Raw genomic sequence first — 20,686 nt, forward strand, 5'->3', positions numbered from 1 at the left:
ATACTAATATTTCTTAACAACAATTTATGGTGTTATTTGCGTTAAATCTTTGGAGGAGCGAATCCCTTTTCGGATATTATGCGTAAGTGAGATAAACACGTGTACAAATAATAACTTGATGTTATTTACGTTAAAGACGCTATTTACTTATCGTATTATAGTCATACGTACGTACGTACATACGGAATAAATATTAATGAATTTATCAATATCCACGGGTAGGTAGAAACTTCTAAGTCTATACATAATAAGTTTCCAGTATGCAATATTACACAATAATAATCTTTTAATCTGGTTTTAGAAAAACGTTAACTGGTTTTTAACTACATGGAATTCAGATATAGTTTCAAAAAAAAAAAACGAGAGTCATAGATCTTTTACGATTTCTGAAGGAGCTTTGTCTAAAATTCATACACGATTTAATTTTGCTATAAACACAACTAGAAATTACTTCATTTAAGATTCCACATTTTGTTCTAGCCACTTCTATATGATCATTCTAACGTATTCAAACGTGTAAAATATACATTACCTACCAAAGTTTAACAATTACGTTAAACTTTGGTAGGTAATGTATATTTTACACGTTTGTGTTAAATAAATATTTAACTACATTACAATATTACTTATAAGTATTGTAATTTACGACATTACTACAATAATAATTCATATAACATGTTGTAAACTACCAAATAAAATAAAAGGGCCTAAAATACATTTGAAGCCTTATACAAGTTAACATTGAGAAGTAGATGCCCTGGAGAACAAGGTCATCTTGACAAAATAAATATTAGATGTTAAAATTTTAAGTACTCGATCTTTGTATCAATAGCAATAGTATTATTTATTGACATAAAGAAACAACGTCGAAGGTATTTATTTACGCGAATCGAAATAATTATTAAAGATAACTTAAAAACAATTACAATTTGTTTCGTTAAACGTACACTAGAGCAATAACACCTTGATATATAAAGCATAAATGTGTTAAGGTTGTAATGGATAAAGTATTTATGAAGCACTAAGGCAATAGATCAATGATTTATAGTCCAATAAGACACTGATTCTGCCAACGATAGTAAAATCAAATACGGACTTACCTCATAAAATATCCACGCACTGAATATTGTTTGCGCTAAATTGTATATTACAAGGGTATTTCTCAATTCGAACGGCTTGCGGTTAGCCATCAGCGACGGGCCCAGTTTCTTAGCGCAGAACGCATAACATAGGCACGCGGCTAATGTGGGCCATGGGGAAGACATCATCGGCCAGTCTTTCACACGAGGATCTGGAACAAAAATGGTACACATTGATATATGATTACGGGAATCATCCTGCCTTTTTATGTATTATGTTCCTGTTTGATTAAAATCGTATAGAGTTATTGTAAGCGATTTGAGATTTAAATATTATATCAGTATGTATCACGAAAGAATCGTTTTCGGATATTAACATGTAATAAGGCTATATTAAGTCATAGTACATTTAAAGCAATGTTCTAGAAGGCGTGGGACCAGGAATGAAGATAAAGTGTTTATCCAGAATGCACTATAATGCATAAATTAATTATAAACCATTAACAAGATGTCTTGACAATTGCATATCGAATGTAAGGAAGTGCGTAATTATTTCAACATTCAGTAGCCAAGGCTTGATATCCCAGACCCAGGCTAAGGTCGACCGCTTGCAAGCGCGCCCTGGTCAACGCACTGTATACAGAATTACTGCGGTTACCTTACGCTTACTATATACATGATGATTAAACCTATTCGGAAAGCGGAAGTTATAAATATTTGCCAATAATACCTAGGTACTATGTTGACAACCAAAATCAGCTTATTGCAAGGTGAAGAAGTGTTAATGAATTTTGTGCTAAAAGTCAAGGAGACTCATAATCCCGTTTATTAAATAAGGCTCTATGAGTAGAATAATATATTTGTGTTTTTCCAACTTGATTCATATATTCAAACGAAATTCAATGAGAAAAATACATTAAACATCTATAAGCCGTAATGAGTAATAATTTTTTTAACAAATTTAATGTCGTTAATTATTCTGTTTTACAACAAAATCAATAAATATTATTTTTTAACATAAAAGAAATAAAATAGATTTTCTAGAAAGACAAAAGACAACATTGTGAATTATGGTTACATTGTAACTACATATTTACGTAATACTACTACGATCGCATCATTCGCGTCTTTTTTCTTAAAATATAAGACTTTTGTTTTTCTCAGCAATATTACTCCATAACATTATCGATAACATTTTAAAGATACAATTGTCTATTTAATTTAAAGTAAAACTTCTAATTACATAGGCTCTTAAACACAGTCATGAAATTCAGCAAGAGCAAAATCGCTCTACTTTTTTACTTTTATCTGCATTTGACAGATCACAGAACGGCAAGGTACAACTACTTCCGAAGGAACTTAATAATATCGGCCAATGCATTGCAGACTTATTGCATAAAATGTCAACATGGGAATGCAGCTCAATTCGTTAATCCTTTAACTATCTAATCTGTCTAATTAGCCAGACATCAATAGAGCTTAATAGTTAATACCTAAACTTTAAATAACAAATTATTAGGACCTAAGCACCAGAATTAGCTTTTAATATAGGTTTCTAAATTATTGTGTATTTTTTTTAAATAATCGGTAAGTACCTATGAGACTTATAATAATTTATCAGGATTAAGACTGTAGGTATAAAATAAGACTTACATACATACATATTTTCTACGATATAATGATGTAATAAATAATGTAAGGAATATTATTTTAACATCGAGACATAGATAAATATTATTTTGTGCCATTTATAATTATTAATTCTAAAATATAAGCTTTTTAATCCTTTAATTCAAAATTATGCCCTTTAAGAAATTGTATTAGATTTGTTTTACAGTAAACGATGTATATGTTTGACCTTAGAGCAATAATTTACGGTAATAATACAAATTTACCTTGATCCTAACAATTAGCCTTTTATAAAATACTCAGACAATATATTTATATTCCATTTTATATTCCATTTTTATATTATAATATTCACATCAATATTTTAATATTTTTTCTGCACTATAAAGAAGAAAATGGATTTGGTTAATTTTTTACATATGTACCTATATGTAATAACTACATATTCATTAACTATTGCAAAAAATATGTATAATACATATAAAGTTGGTATGCTTGTAGTATATGAAGATTAAGCCAGTACGAGTCTCTTAACCAATTATAACCAGATTTGAGGGTCGCCTTATTCTACATAACAATTACACAATACATATTAAATCTAGGCATATCTAGGTAAAAATAAAACAAGGACCTGAAAAGAGTAAAATAATTTGTACTAAATTTTACTCACCACTTCTGTTGTCTAACAGATCTCTATACCAGGAATACACACTCTCCATCTTTGGAATAGGCCCCTAGCAACTAATTATATCTGAAACAATGAAAAAATGTTATTAATCACATGGGCTCGGTATGATATAATTTTTATAATTAAGCTAGTTAGTACAAAGGCGTGGTGCCGTCAGTTTTCGTGACTGGCCGTTTATTTCAGGCCGCTGAGGGCCAACCGTAATTCGTATTAATAATATGGACTTTGAAACTTTTCATTCCCAAAATTCGCTAGGTAAACAATTGTGAATTTTCATATGGCCACATATAACAGTTATATGAACCGGTAATCACAAGTTATTTAATTGCATTATTCTTATTAAATTAGCATAATGTTTAGCGTGGTTTAGCTGATATATAGAACAATTATCATTTGTAGGACATATTAAACAATCATTATTAGTTATATCGGGATGTACTATCATTGTGATTCTAACAAATAAATTACTTAACTATAAAAACGTATATAGCGGACACGGAAAATATGGAAATATGTAGTATTGTTATTTTAGAACAAATATTTACCTATTCGCATAGATTTATGTTGATACTATATCGTGGAGTGTTGTGGCCGTGTCGAGTGTTGTATGGCGGAAGCATCACATTAACATTACGGCACTGTCCTTAAAAACTAGTAGTTTGCAGATTTCGCATACAGAATGTGTGATTAAGAGAATTTCCGGCAGTTGCGCCACAATGAGCCGTATAGGTATGAAGAGAAAGAGGCCAAATTAAAAACGCAATAACCGAATTACCTACAATTATAAAATTAAAGATTATTTATTAATACCATAAATAATTGGAACTCTACGTAGGTGTTAATTCAAACGTGAATAACGCAAGCACGTGTTTAGCAGATGTTAGTGAACTATTGGTGAGTGCACGAGCAAATTTGACAAAACATCGGAAGTCAGATGCTAGCACGTTTGTTTTAAGCATTATGCCACTTCGTGCTATTGTCACGTTCCATGAACTGCTATCATATAACATTATTACATGGTAACGCTAGAAATGTTGATACAAATAGCTTGCGGCTCATATGTTGTATGTAAACCTAAACGAGCGACTATTTTATATGTTCAGATTCCAAAACCAGCTTGCTATGAATGTATTCGAAGGAAATCTATTCGCTTTTATTAAGGATAAAATATATAAAATCAAACAAGTAAGAAAATAGACGAACTAAAATTTGCGTGACCCTGTATTTTATTTTAATTACATATCATTAAATGACACGCTCAGCATCATTTTTATCTTTTTTTTTAAAGATGATGAGCTAAGGGTCATAATGATTGAATTTGAGCAGCATAAAACATTCGAACAAAATAAGAAACAAACAATCAAGATCACAGCACTGACACCAAAACAACAATGATCCCGCTTAACACTGAGTCCAATCTTACACAACCAGCTATTATGCTTGACCTTGACTCGGACGAAGCGAAATTCACTCCCACTTACACTTGAAACATGAAAGTAAATTGAGTACCTAGGAATTTGGAACTGTAAGGTTTCGTCGTATGAACGTTCTTTAGGCATTGGAATCATCAATATGGTTATTATGTCGTTAAATCGATGATAAAAGTATTATACTATGCTTTTGACTCGGTCAGTCGGTCATCGAGAGTTACGCAAGCTCAACCCGCTAATTCGCTTGATTGTATAACATAGTTGAGATCGCGGTATTTCTCAAAACGTTCGGAGGAGGAAAGGAAACAGGTGACAGTGGTTCGTCTCGTATCGCCTGCGAGTGCGGAGCGGCAACTTTCACCGCGCGCACGGCGCGGGTGCGGGCGAGGCGCTGGCGCACGGGCCGCAACGTGCGCTTTACGTAAGGACATTGCGCCAGACTCCCGCCGCCGCGCTTCGCCCTGTGGAACCGGTGACCCACTGCCACAGAGCCGCACCCCACTCCTCGACATTCATCCCATAGAACGTTCTCAAACATTGCGTTACATATGTTACGTGCCTTCGAGTACGAAACGATGTTTATGTATTCTTTCAAACACAATTTCACTTCATTGCTGAAGGTGAATACCAACCAGAGCATTACATTATGAAAAATTAATTATTAATGAAAAAATATTTTGATGACCCAAATTACATTTAGCAATTAGTGTGACTGTAACAAAACTATATACGAAATTAGTTTCAGTAATGCAATTCGCAGTAATGTCGCGTGCCTACTGTTACTGAAAGTTAGTGATATAAAAATTTCTACAACATACCATAACAAACACTGCGCAGTTATTTGAATACCTACTTACATTTTTGTAATTTTTAAATTTAATCTTCAATTTTGAAAATAAAGTATGATCTGGTCTTTAGTATGATGAATTTCTCCCGAACAGTTTTTAATTTTACAGATTTCTGAACACCTTTATTTGAAAGGTATACAAAATCAGTTCACTTCTAACGTATTTTACATGAGAAGAGAGTATTATCAGAAATAGATGATTTAGAAATACACGATAATTGTTCTAATAGAAAGAGTTTCTGGAGTCCAATCAATCTTAACCAATCGATTAAATCTGCTTTACATCGATGCACAGATAAACGTGCGTAGACAATGCAACATTCCTTATCTACGTGGTTAATTTGTCTAGACAAATACACAATTATATTTCAATGTCAAGTATCGAGTGCCTACAGTAGTAACTAACGGGAAGGTAGACACTTGATAGGAAATAGGAATCAAGACTTCGTTGGGCCAGTTACGATACATTACAACTCGGTTATCTTATCTTTCGATATCATGCAATTTTCACGTTAACATAACACGATGACTAATCGTCTGTTGTGACTAATGGTAAGGTAGTTAAAAAAATCTATCGATAAACCTAAATTTCCGTAGAATTCGAATTCTTTGTCATAGTAATATATTAGGGCGTTATCATAATAAATTAATAGGGCGATAATAGTAATAATAGCCATAGTATGGCCGATACTGTGACCCATTAGAGCTGAACATCCTCAAATCGTATGCTTATATTTCCACCGAACGGCAGGCAATAAAAATAGAACTGCTTTGAATCCATTTATGATACTGAATGCAAAATCTATAAGTCATTTGTATTGTAGTTTGTAAAACTTCAGAAGCTATCTCAGGAATTACGGGTCCGATTTGAAAAATTCTTAGTTTTAAATAGCCTACATATTTATCTAGGAAGATTGTCACAATGACAAGACTCATGGGAGCTAAGCAATGCGAACAAAACCGCGTAGCACAGCTAATGTCATAATTAACGACCAAGTGTACTGGAACTTGGAAGGTATCCATTTTAGTCAATTATGGTTTAACAGAGTAAAACATATCCGTACCTACATGATACATCACGGAGTAAACATTATCATCATCATCAGCCTTTATTTGTTTACAATACGGGGACCATGCGTCCTATGAGAACGGTAAAAAGGCATAAATTCTGGACATGCTGAGTGACGGTTGAAATAAATAGTAGTAATCAGTTCATTGGACCTTTTATATCCTACGTAACATTACGAACAGATAGATAAATCCTTAAAAGCATGTGAAATTTTATATGTAAATCTCATTCATCCCCAAACAATAGTTACTTATTGACGTCAATATTAATTATCTAAAGATACAATTATTATGTTATTTGTTTTTTACTTACGTTATACCTATAGGTACTTCACAATTTTTTCTACGTAATGATAACACTTTAAAACATGACTCTTCACACTTTTATAATAATTATTATTCAAATCTACAATAAAACTTCAATCTCCGATAGATAAAGAAGAAAGGCCACTTAAAGATTTTATAGTATCAGTAGAATTATATATTATGTAAAATGTACACACACGTACATAGGCTTTTGTTACATTTCAGGGTACCGTACCAAATTTTTAAAGCGGGACTCTATTATGAGACTTCGCTGTATGTCTGTCTGTCTTTCATCAGGCTGTATTTTGTAAAAAAAAAACAATAGCTATCACCAAAAATAAAATGTAAAATATGTATTATGTATGTATTTTATTGTAAAATATAACAAGTAACATATTATTATTATTACAAAAATAACTTATTTGTACGGAACCCTTAGTGTCGCAGGTTCGACTCACTCTTAACCGATTTTTCTACACAAGTCTAATTCTCACTCTACGCATGGGAAATACTGGATGAATTTCCCACGTAGCGCAGCTTAGGTATCATAATTTATAACTATAACGGAATTGAATCATTTTTAACATAATATTTTGTTATTCACATATTAAATCGGCCTTTTGTATTAGACGCCGTACAATTATAAACACCGTTAGATTACAAGTTTTTGAGATCTTTCGAAAAATTGCGATCCGTAAGTAGGTCCGTATTGGTAAATACTAAATTTATAAAGAACTAGCTTTCCGCCCACGGCTTCGCCCGCGCAGTCAAAGAAAAACCCGTATAGTTCCCGTTCCCGTGGGATTTCCGGGATAAAACCTATCCTATGTCCCTAAATAGCCTATGTCCTTTCTCGGGTATCAAAATATCTCTATACCAAATTTCATGCAAATTCGTTCAGTAGTTAAGGCGTGATTGAGTAACAGACTAACAGACAGAGTTACTTTCGCATTTATAATATTAGTATGGATTAAAAAAAAAATCTGGCGGGTCACGACTCACGACTCACGAGTGGCCGAATTGGTCAAGCATCCGCCCCGGATTGGCGTGAAAGGATGCTGGTTCGAGTCCCGCCTCGTGATCGATATTTTTCTATTCTTTATAAATTTATTTTAAAATTAAGCATTTGAATGCCCTAAAACCAAAAATATCAAATTCAACAAATAGGCATTCGATATGATGAGCTAGGTTATCTTTGGTTTATTTAAAAACTTTGTATTTTAGGAAGAAATAAGAATTTCACGAAGCGTAACAGTACCTACAGTTGAATTACAACCTGCACCTGGCAGACTAAACGTCTGAAAAGTAGACACGAGATTTATATATAACTCTATAAAATAAGTATTATTTATGAAAAAATTTAACTGCCTGAATTAAAATTGAATCTGTTCATAGACAAATATATTGTAGGCAATAAAAAAGAGAACCTTTAAATTAGCACATTTTCAAATCTCTCAATACGATTTACGATACGACACGAATAAATATAAGAACACGCTAAGTAGATGACTCTACCTCAATTACTCTATCATATATGTAGTTCTATTATATTTTTTCTTTTTCGCAATAATTATGCAATATGCTCAAGTTCGTCAAACATACGAAAACCTAACCCTTCTTCTGGCCCTGCGGTTAAAAAACAAACAAGCAAACACAACAAACAATGCAATCATCGCGGGAAAGATACCGTGATATAAATTAAAACTAATTTGCCTTTTTTTTAAAGTTGACGTAGGTAACTTGTTTAAAGAAACAAGGTTATATATCAAATCAATTCCGGATAAAATATTTTAGATGAAATCACGATCACTATGTAAATTTCGGTGACGATAGCTATTTACGGTCATTTTTTTGCCGAATCGCCACTGAATAAGATTTGACCCAGACAATAAACGAATAATGGATTTATAATACCTACAATAGTTAAGTATAAGATGATTAAGGGCTGATTTTTCAATCCTTGGTTAAAACTTATTCATCGAATAATGTATTAAACTACCATTTCAAAAATGTATTGTAATTGTCCGTATTGACAGTTTACAGGTGACATTTTAATATGTTCGTGTAATACTTTATTGAACGGATAAATTTTAACCAAGGATTGAAAAATCGGCTCTAAATCAAAATTATATCAACAAAATCCTTTTAGTTTTATCCTTCGAGTCAAAAATCAATATCAACATACGTATCAGGAATAGTAAATTTCAAAGAAACCAAACTACGATAATATGGAGTAGATAATAATGGTTTTACTACAACAATTTGCGGTACATACCACATATTTTGACAAGGTTTATGTAAACCTTATTTTTCTTAGAAATCATGTTGCTTTAACCTTTCTATAGCATAAGAAAGAATGGCATTGAGGGTTTTACCAACTGCAAATTGCAGGGCTGTAAATATTTCAGACCGCAAGAATGGCATTTACTTATCCTTTACCGCACGTAGTTGCAAAACTCTAGAAATGCTATTATTATCAATATAAAAAGTAGATTTTTTGTTTCGTCTGTCACCTTTACTTTCAGTCCAGTAGTACTTGGCTAATAATTAATTTACCTTTTGTTAATTGGTTAGTAGTAAAATTTAAACTTAAGGTTATTAACTTATTAGGAATATTTTTTTTGACAAGCATTGAGAACCAACATTTTGTACTGCCTAGTTTGATATCTTTTTTTTTTATTTATACATACTTAAATAACCTGCTCTTATTAACAATAGTTTTTAAACTATTATCAGGATAAATCTCGCACCGGATTATCGCCTGTAACCGGTTGTACACAATGATCTAGGAAAAACAAGTATTCATTTGTATTAATATACAAATTACTTTAACAATAAAAAATAAACACATTTTGTGTTTACTTTTGGTCTTAATATTGAACTGAATGTTCTAGTACAGTAATAGTAGATCAACCGGTTTATTTACGTGCCTTAATTTTAAGGAAGAATAAGAAAAATAAAAGGTATCAACAGAAATGAGGAAAACTTTAACGGAAGTTTAAATAATCACACAGAAGTTATAAATAACTTTAAAAATATCATGACATAACAATAAGGCATTTCAAATATGTATTAATAAGAATTTATTATAGAGTAAGTTATTTCAGGACCTTTAATACCTATGCGAAATTTTAAATAAAAAATAATTACATAATTTTTATAAATAAAACAATAATAAAGTGAGAAAGTGATCTATCTATACGATGTTTTTACGTAACATGCATTGTACTTGCCGCTAGCCATAAGTTGTGACTCGCGAACAATTCAATGTGTTGGCTATGGCCGAATCCAATCCTTAATTAATAATGACAATGCGTGCATGTTCATCGAACACCATATAATATCCTTTTGATAACAAAAATGCTTACAGAATCGATTCACGGAATGCGACAGCTAGACATTTTTACGCCATAAGGTTAACGTAAATACAAATTTAAACTGTAATGAGTTCTGAAATAACATAGAAAATAATGTTTTTTTTTTTAATTTTTTTTCGATATGCCAAATAAAACCATGTTGCTAAACATTATTGACGCAAAGGGATTGAACTCTGCCAAGAAAACAAAGTAACAACCGTCTATTTTAATCCTGGTAAAGTAAGTGGGAATTGTTATCCCAAAGATATTTTACCATTGAGGTTGCTGCGTTGACAAGTCTGTGACAGCACAACAAATTGGTTTTGGTTTTTCCTACAGAAGGTATCATCTAATATCATATAATCCACATCAATGAAGCTAAATAGATATATCATACTATTGTTTATTATTATTGATTATCAGCTTTATTATCATCTGTCACCGAAAGCATCTAAAAAAGTACATTAAAAAAGATACTTAAAGTGCACAACAATAAAACATAGTATAAAACAAGTACTGTATTGTAAATATATAAAAAGTTTAATAATTCAGATAGGAGAGCTGTCTTATTGGCTCTCGTAAAATTGCGTGTCGACATACATAGGTACGCATAGAAAGAAGTAAAGAATATTAACTCACAAATAATACGATCGTTTCCACGCCACAATTTGTGAATAATGGATATGGTTAAGCAATTAACATCTTGTTAATTGCGTATATTTTTTCAAAGCGAAAGACGTTGCGATCAAGCATGTTTATTCCAAACATTAAATGATAACTCTATGTTGAACAACAATGTATTGCAAATTTCAAAACCCATTCAAAGGTTAACCTATATATTGATAACATCCTTGAAAACGCATAAATGGTTTATGATGTAGGTTAATTAAAAGATTTAGAGGTTCTTTGTAGGTTGGGGCACAAAGTCGAATTCCATATATGTAATGTTATTTGCAAATATGTACATAAGTACCAAAAGCTATAATTTTCTAATATCGCAAAATTACTGATTTCGTTTCAAACAAAATACTATGATAACAGAATAGTTCCATTAATTTACAAATACCATAAAAAATAACCTTTCATCCATGTATTAGCGTTATCGATACGCGAAATAATAATATAAATTATAGATCAATAGACAAATTAATACAGTACAGTTATACTTACATATTTGTTATCCGGTATAGTTACGCGCGTAAGGACGAAAACTCCTCGGAATTTTATTAGCGCGCGTGATCACCGATTGAATACAAATAAAAAATAGAGCTATTCGACTTTCCCGTATCACGTTGCACGGTTGCGCGGGCGCAGGTGTAAACGCTCCACGACGACGGCACAGCAAGCAGTGATTGAGACTACTGGCGGTTGCCGACGCGCGACTGTCGCTCGCTCGCGTCATCAGACGTCACTGATGCAATACACACCTGACACCGCCGGTATTCAGCAACCACCTTCTAGCTGCTTCCGATGCTGTGCACACTGGAACCCCACTGCTCCCCACTCGTTAATTAAGCAAAAAACAAAAACAAAAACATTACTCACCAACTGATTTTGTATCACAGGCAACGACTCCGTGTTTAAACTATGATATACCTGAAAACAATTAATTTTTTGTTAATAATTGGCATAGGAAATCGATTACTATTTTAATTATAAGCTAGAGCCTACAAGTCCACTACAATAAAACAATAAGGTGAATTAGTAGGTATTACCTACTACATTTAGAAAGATTTTCATTGGAAGTGATCAACTTTCATTATAAATTACATTTTTATTTTTTAATGAAAAGTTTAGAAAATAATTGTTTTATTCGTAATAAAAAATAATTTTATGATTTTTTTGCTGAATTTTTTGTATGTTATAGTCGGAAACGTAACTGGTGTGTTACTTGATGGTAAGCGCATCGACTGTCAATGAAAATTTGCAGAGCCATAAGGCCATCTGAGTGTCTTTAACGTCTCCGAAAATCAGTTGGGCCGATTTAAAAGGTACGGGAAAGAAAGGATTGATGAGGGAAATAATAAATAAAGGAAAGGATTGGGAAGTGTAGGAAAAGGGATACGGGCCTTTTTTTTTAAAGTGGGGAAATCTTGCATAGATACCCACGGCCTCCGGGGAAGGGGCCGTGGGTTATGTCGGATTCCTACCGACCAAAATCCCACTGTGTTCCGTCAAGCTGCATCAACGACGGGGCCACGGGTATGGTAGAATTCGTCCGTGACCCCATCAGTAAGGTAAGGATACGGGCCTGCGGATTCACTCCGGATCCACTAACCGCATGCCACTCTTTCGTCCGATTTTCAGTGGGGGTGTGGTGCCTTACCCAGTACGAACTGGCCCAAGTAGTGCCAAAGCGTATCTACTCGACTCTCTTTATCTACACATAATGAATTCCTTGGCAACATTAGGGAACGCATCGAAAGTTTAGTTTGACATCCAATAAATAAAATATAAATGTTAAATTTACGTCGTATACGTTCCTGCGTCAAAGTGATGTTATTCTTATAAGAATGTATTATTTTAATACTAATATGAATATGTATTAAAATAAAATGGGAAGTAGGTACTTATTGCTAACATATTTTTCGTCCAAATTAAGTATTGTTCATAAACCAAATGAGTAAAATATTTAATCTATAAAAAAGGGTTCTAATGCGAGTGTATTGTGTACCAACCAAATGGCCAAAGTAAATTCAATGTTTATTTGTTCGAGACTTTGATTTACGTCATAAAATGGGTAAATACAGGTATTTTTTTATAAAAAAACAAAACAACCACTTATCCGAATCGGTTTTAAGATTGTTATGGAATATTCCTAATACAAAGATGGGAAGTCAAAGCGCAATACGATAAGCAGTATGCAAAAAGATCATTTAATATAATATACATAACTAGTTATATTATATTTGGCTTTAATGAAGCAACAAAAATATTACTAAACTAAACTTGAAATCGGATGTTTCATTTTTAAACTAAAGCATCACAAACTAAAGAATATATCCTTGTCCTTCCTTCTTTAATAAATTTATAGTTCTGCAATCATAATTGCATACTTGGATAGGAACAACAGAAAGCGAAATATTGAGAGCGCCATCACAGCGACATTGAAACGTCATTATTTGGCCTTAAAGGGCTAAAAGTTCGAGAACATTACGTCTTTACTGGTCATTGCATGCAATTAAACAGTCTATAATATAATATAACACGTTGATTTAGATTCCTTACATAATAATTACAAATTCCTTCAATATAATATTTATAATACTATTCTTATTCTTCTTCTGAAAACAATTTTTATACACAAAAACAGCAAAACTCCTACCTATATATAATAATTTTTATCCAAACTTGTTAAAAATTGTCAATTATTATGGTATAAATAATATATTAATATTGTGTTTATTATTGAATATCACTTTAATTCAACTTGAAAAGGATAATTACAAAAACTCGAAAACAAATAATCAAAACATTGAACTGGCAAGTGGCAATAAGCAAATAAACCCACGAGCATAATATGTATTATGTTTAAAAATACATTATTTAAAGATTAATTGAAAAGGAAAATATTCAACGCACTTTAGGTACGTAAAAAAATGAAAAATAAAACCGGCGAGGTAGACCTTGCACTGTGAAGGGTTCCGTAATGGGGAATTAACACTAAGTATATAAAATATATAATAGTTAATACATATATATTAATATACATCTTATCTATACTAATATTATAAAGCTGAAGAGTTTGTTTGTTTGAACGCGCTAATCTCGGGAACTACTGGTCCGATTTGAAAAATTCATTCGGTGTTAGATAGCCCATTTATCGAGGAAGGTTATAGGCTACTAATACTAATATTATAAAGAGGAAAACTTTGTTTGTTTGTTTGTTTGATTGTAATGATGAATAGGCTCATAAACTACTTTACCGATTTTAAAAATTCTTTCACCATTCGAAAGCTACATTATCCACGAGTAACATAGGCTAGGTTTTATCCCGGAAATCCCACGGGAACGGGAACTATGCGGGTTTTTCTTTGAAAACGCGGGCGAAGCCGCAGGCGGAAAGATAGTAGGCTATATATCATCACGCTACGACCAACAGGGGTGGAGCCACGGGGGTGAAACCGCGCGGAGCAGCTAGTTGGTAAATATTATCCATATTATTTTGTATAATAAATACATATTTATTTAAATATTATTAAGGTCGGTTTATTTATATCTCTATACCTACGTGAATTCATGGGCGTAGCTAGCCATGGGCACAGGGTGGGGCAAAAAAAAGTGCGAGTCGGAGTCGCGCACCGAGGGTTCCGAACAAACCTACTTTTTATTAAGTTGTAACTCTAAAATGTATGTTTTAGCAATTTTTATTTTATCTGTGCTATAAGACATTGCTTTTAACCAGATTTCAAGACTCTGTGTTCACGGGAAGTACAATGTAGGTTTTGAATTTTGATTCCCTTGCGAATGTCGAAATTTGCGATAATTTGCAGCATAAAATGGCTGTATCTTTTGATTGCGTTGGCTTATAATTTTGATTTTTTCACAGCTTTAACAGACCGTAGACTTGAGTATTCGATATAAATTTCAGCTTTTTATCTCTACGCGTTCCTAAGAAAAAGTGTGTTGACAGACAAACCGACAGGCAGACTTTGTTGTGCGTCAGTCTGTCTAAAAATACCTTTTTTTTCAAGAACACGTGGCGGTATCAAGCTGATATAATTTATACATATAATAAATCTGTAGAAGGGTCAATTCTGTACATTGAAAATATTGAAAAAATAAATAGCAGGGGGTGTTACTGGATCGATACCAAACCCAAATATGTGATTAAAAAATTTTTTGTCTGTCTGTCTATCTGTCTGTATGTGAAGACATCACGTGAAAACTAACGGTTCGATTTCGATGAAACTTGGTATAATTGTACCTTATTATCCTGGGCGTAAAATAGGATACTTTTTATTCTGGAAAAATACGTAGAAAAAAAATTAATCTTAATTTTTCAGTTTTATCCATAGACGTTGTTCTGTAGAACCGCGAACACACGTTGCGTATTATTATAGGCCTAGCCGTATTTGGGTCCAATAGATATTTATAAGATGTCATTGTCAGAGTTACTCAAAATGGAGACCATCCACGCGAAGACCGACATCCGCGCGGACGGAGTCGCGGGCAGAAGCTAGTAATGAATAAATCAAAACAAACAAAAGATACCTACAGCCGTTTATGTTGCAAATTTCATCCCTATATTATATAGTTTATCTGTCTAATACAATAACATAATTCCTTTTTACTAGGTCTATGTAAATAGAAAAATAAACCATTTTAAATAACTCAGTAAATAAAGCAAAACCTTGCACTTCCGATTTCATGTTTGTTTTAGATTAATGGTCACTTATTGACCATAAAAAAACCCAAAATGCAGACAGATCCAGGTGGAGCTTTGCTCGCAACCTTATAGTTTTTGACCGATATCTCGAAAACTATCCACTTTAGGGCAAAAGTTGCTTAGACTTTTTTGTAGAAAGTAAAATTTCGCATATTTTATACCATGAAAAATGTTTTGTAAAACTTACTATTTACGGTTTATAGCCTTTTGATGAACCGGTTGATCGTTAAAATATTGAATTAATGAATAAAATGCATGTATGTACATAGTTTTAGGTCACTTTATTCTCTACAAGTTTTGTTTGAAATTTTTTTTGAGTTTGTTCCGCGTATAATGTAGAAATGCCGCCGCTCGGCGGGTGACGTGGCAGCCCAAAAGTTTTTTTACGGATGTTATATAAACGAAGAAGAAATTTCCAATGCAAGTGGATTTTCGCCGTTTCCGAAACGGCAAAAATTTTTTTTTTTTTTACTTATAGAAAAATTTTAATACATTTTTAAAAATTTTTTCCTCTATTTTATTCTTGCATCCGAATATAAAATAAGTACCCAATATTATTTAGTTATACGAAACATACATAGGTACCTTGAAATTTACTATTTATCGCCAAACGTTAAATAACTCAAAAAGCATTAGAAAAAATCCAATATTTAAAGAGTTACTTGCCAAAGATGACTAACCGGCTCATTAAATAGGCCATAAATCGTAAACGGAAAGTTTTACAAAAAGTTTACAAGGTAAAAGATGTAAAATTTAACTACCTACAAAAAATTCCCAATATTTTTTGCCTTAAAATAGATAGTTTCCGAGATATCGGCCAAAAACTTTTATATAAGATTGCGAGCGTAGCTCCACCTGGATCTGTCAGCATTTTGTGCTTTTATGGTCAGTAACTTATCCTAAAACAAAAGTGAAATTGGATGGGAAATTTAGTGCGAATTTGGCTAAATAAAAACAGCTTTGAATGGGGTAACAGTACTACACTACTTTTTCTGGCACCAAAAGTGGTTTAAATCATGCAACATAGAAGCGCAAGATTTTTGTTTAGATCGCATTTTTTTTTGTGTCGACTGACAACTTTCGAGTGAGAATTTTTTAACGGATATTAAGTTTTGTAGTCAGTACCTAGATAATTACGTTTTTTAGATTTGGTTAGGTACCTTCCAGGTCAAAGCCAGGGTGGGGCAAGTGCCCCACCCTGCCCCACCGTGGCTACGCCCATGCGTGAATTTTATATTTAAGTGTCGATCGTGTATGGCATATTAATTAATATTAATGGAATTTGGAGCAAAAATATATTTTTCTTTCGCTGTCAATCTCCAATCGATTGCGCTCGATAAGGACAAGAACAGATGTAGAGGTTTGGCTCTCGTCAATTCCTCCTACACTATTTGACTAATATAAAATATATTTTACGAACACAAAAAGATATAAATTATGTTTTCCTTTTTTTAAATGATCAATCACAATATTTTATTACACAAGTCTTTTAAAACATAATTGTGTCCGTTTTATTATTTTGTCATGATAAAAACTAAAGGAAATATTTTTTAAATTAAATTGTAGCCTTGTCGTCTACTACAATAATTTATAATTCTCCATTTAATTATATTCAGAGGTATCATTACTTGACCTTATACACTGTGTGATATGTAAAAATATATCATGGTTTTAAAAATTAGGTAATGCATGATACGATTCTTAATCTCGCGTTTGATTACATGGTGATGTAGTGAAAGTTAAGAAAAAAAATATAAATACATATTTAGTTTTGGTACAAATGCGAAACATTCTAATTGGGAGTGACCTAAAGTACGAAATGTGTCTGAAATATTTATTAATAACTTAACATTTAATTTTAATTACCTATGTAGGTAATATGGTATCATGAAATGCTTGCCCAATTAAAACTGTTACAGTTTCTAAAATAATCTTAAAACTATATTCAGTGTTGCAACTACACGCATATTTGATTTTGTTGGGTAATATTTATTGTAGAACTAGATGACTCGGCAAATCTTGTTCTGCTTTACTCTTATATTAGGGGTATGAAAAATAGAAGTGGACCAATTCGATGCACACAAAATTTCATGAAAATCAGTCGAGCTATTTCGTGGAGTTTAACTACAAACACTGCGACACGAGACTTTCAAGAATAAGATTATATTGAGTAGTTAGTCCTGTTTGTATGGTGTAATTAAATTGATTTTATTTTTAAATTGGTGTGAGTAAAAAAAAATTTAGTAGCAGTTATTTTTAGTTGAATCCATAGTCTATAAGACCTTTCCATGAACATATAAAACTATGAGGCCCTCTATGAACATTCAAGCATTTTCTTTAAACATTAGTTAATTTTATGTTTATGAATTTAACAACTAAAAGTCTATTAAAAATAGATTAGTTGCATTAACTCAAATAGGTTTGTTTTTATTTCTTTTGGAAAACAAATAAGGCTAATTAAATAAACTTTCCATGATTTAATTGACTATTCTTCATCACTACATAGTATAAAACAAAGTCGCTTTCTCAGTCCCTATATCCCTTTGTATGCTTAAATCTTTAAAACTATGCAATGGATTTTGATGCGGTTTTTTTTAATAGATAGAGTGATTCAAGAGGAAGGTTTTAGTATGTATATAATCTATAAGGTTATAGACAAAGCGGGCAAAGCCGCGTGCGGTAAGCTAGTTGAGGATATACTATTATAAAGCAGTCACCCCGTTGTATTCAACCTATATAAACACTTTATAGTGTATTTTCAATTTGGCTCTATTTGCCATAAATATGGATGTTTGTTCGTTGGATAGTACCGGTGTACAAAATGGGCTGGATAGCAAAAGAATGGAATGATGCAACATAGCCCAAGACTACCTTGAAGCTAGTAACAATTAGTTAGTTGGATGTCATGTTATTGTACTACAAATCTACCTAAAAACTGAAATAATTCAAAACTCATAATTAACATTTTTATAAATCATATATAAACAATAAATTACAACGCCACCTAGTGCTAAGTATATTAATAATCATAAGTTGTTTATTAATGAGGAATAAAACAAAAAACTAGATGGCATAAAAACTGAATTTTATTAATTTTTGGGAGCAGTAAATGCCAAAAAAATACTCTTGTGACTTGTGCATTGCCCTGGTTGGTATACAACTTTCTAACAGATAATTTTTTAAATGGTTGAATAACATTTTAATTACATAGTGACTCTCGAGGGAGGTTTTAGTATAGGTTCAATTTTTTAGGTTTAAGAAAGTGTGCGAAGCCACAGGAAGAAAGTTGTTAGTATATTGGAAAGATTATTTACACTACATATAACTCAAGAATGGCTGAATGAATATCCAGAGTCTACTTTATTATTCGATACACTTTGAGTAAAACAAGAAATGTATTGAACTCGTATAGATTTAGATAAATAATATTGTCCTATGAAGCTTAAGTGGGATCAAGCAGTACAGTATCACATAAGTTTTCATTTCGTTTGAGGGAAATCAATGTAAGTAATATTAAAATACCACAGGCTCAGCCGGAAAGGGCTCTTAGAATGTGATCAAGTGCCATCATAAAGTGTTACATTTATATATTAGGCACAGGGGGAAAAGTCAGCAATTTTCATCTGGAATTCATTTTTTAAGAGGAATCAAAATACTAGACTCGTCATTTGACGGTAATAAGAATGTTAACAAAGCCAGGTATATGCGAGTGTACTGATGTACTTAGAGTTAAGAATATGATCTTATCCTACAGGTCCCCACTCCCCAGGTTGTAACAGTTTGGAAGCAACGCATGAGGAAGTTGGTTCCATAAGTCTATGGCTTGGGTGGCAGAATACCGAAATAATTAATTAAAAATTTAAATGACACAATTTATGGAAATAATATTCCAATCTAAAGAAACATTCTAATCAAGAAATAAAAATAAATATATTTATAATGGTAATAGTATTTATGAGAAAAACTAAATCTACTATACAATAATGTGTAATTAATATACTAACTTAGAATTCATTATTTAGGCAAATTTAGCCGCAAATGTTGCGAATTAAGTTATTTGTAGCTTGATCTAAAATATGACTAATATTTTCCTGATGTGTAATAAAGTATTGCTATTTTTCATATGACTAATGAATGAGAAGAATCGTAAACAAAAGTGAAAGTACACTAAACTAATTAATGAATATGAAGCATACATTTCTAGCTTATTATAACAACTTTGTATGCGATATTTACTGTAATTAGGAGAATAATTAAAAGCATATTCAATAAACATTCGATTGTTATCATTTCATAATAAATAGTGGGCGTGTACACAAGACCAAAAAATTGAGTACTTACCAAGCAGTAACACCGATTATATCATCTTAATACATCATCACAGTATGATAAATTATTAGGTACTTATTTGTAGCATTGAAATTAAATTAACTAACGAGGCAGCGCTTGTCACCTATTCATTTACTTGCAATCGGTGATTTAGGTTATAAAAATAGATATTCTTAACTCAATATAAATAATACTTAATGAATGAATCAATTCTTAATAACGTCATGATAAACAACAAAAATTAAGAAACTGTATTTTACACAATATCTATCAACTACAACTTTCAGCTTCAGATTTCATTTCATTTTTTTAAATCTCAATCTCGCCTACTCTATACCCCACCTCCAATCTCTCATAAAACTATAGTGATGTCCTTAGTCCTTACTGTTGCTAAGTCTCTTCCACAAAATAACGGTTTTTTATATAAATAAAATAGCAAATCATAAGATTAGCTATAGATTTTTTTTATAGATATTGTGATTGTAACAACTTTTATAATAAGGGTTTATCTTTTTTTAAAGAAACGTAATAAAAACAAAATTATTTATTATTGTTTCGGATTTAT

The 20,686-nt window shown here is 32.0% G+C and overlaps 1 protein-coding gene across 3 annotated transcripts in view; it reads right to left on the bottom strand.

Annotated features, from left to right (window-relative positions):
• LOC149904520 (very long chain fatty acid elongase AAEL008004-like) overlaps positions 1-20,474 on the bottom strand; it is a 37,030-nt gene extending 16,556 nt beyond the window's left edge. Inside the window, exons 1-4 of one of the 3 annotated variants that reach the window (XM_090107400.1) lie at positions 20,134-20,474; positions 11,949-11,999; positions 3,379-3,459; positions 1,101-1,291 (exon numbers count right to left, since the gene is read on the bottom strand). In XM_090107400.1, coding sequence (XP_089963526.1) covers positions 1,101-1,291; positions 3,379-3,427 — 240 coding nt within the window. In that variant the 5' untranslated portion in view covers positions 3,428-3,459; positions 11,949-11,999; positions 20,134-20,474. Of the gene's footprint in view, positions 1-1,100; positions 1,292-3,378; positions 3,460-3,941; positions 4,133-11,573; positions 11,838-11,948; positions 12,000-20,133 lie in introns of those variants that run through there. The other 2 variants (XM_090107399.1, XM_090107401.1) reach the window with 2 other exon arrangements.
• Between the last annotated feature and the right edge of the window lie 212 nt (positions 20,475-20,686).

The sequence above is a fragment of the Colias eurytheme genome, chromosome 11, assembly GCF_061535395.1.
Source record: "Colias eurytheme isolate Ceu_HAF_F1 chromosome 11, ilColEury1 Martin Lab GWU primary, whole genome shotgun sequence".
NCBI lineage: Eukaryota > Metazoa > Arthropoda > Insecta > Lepidoptera > Pieridae > Colias > Colias eurytheme.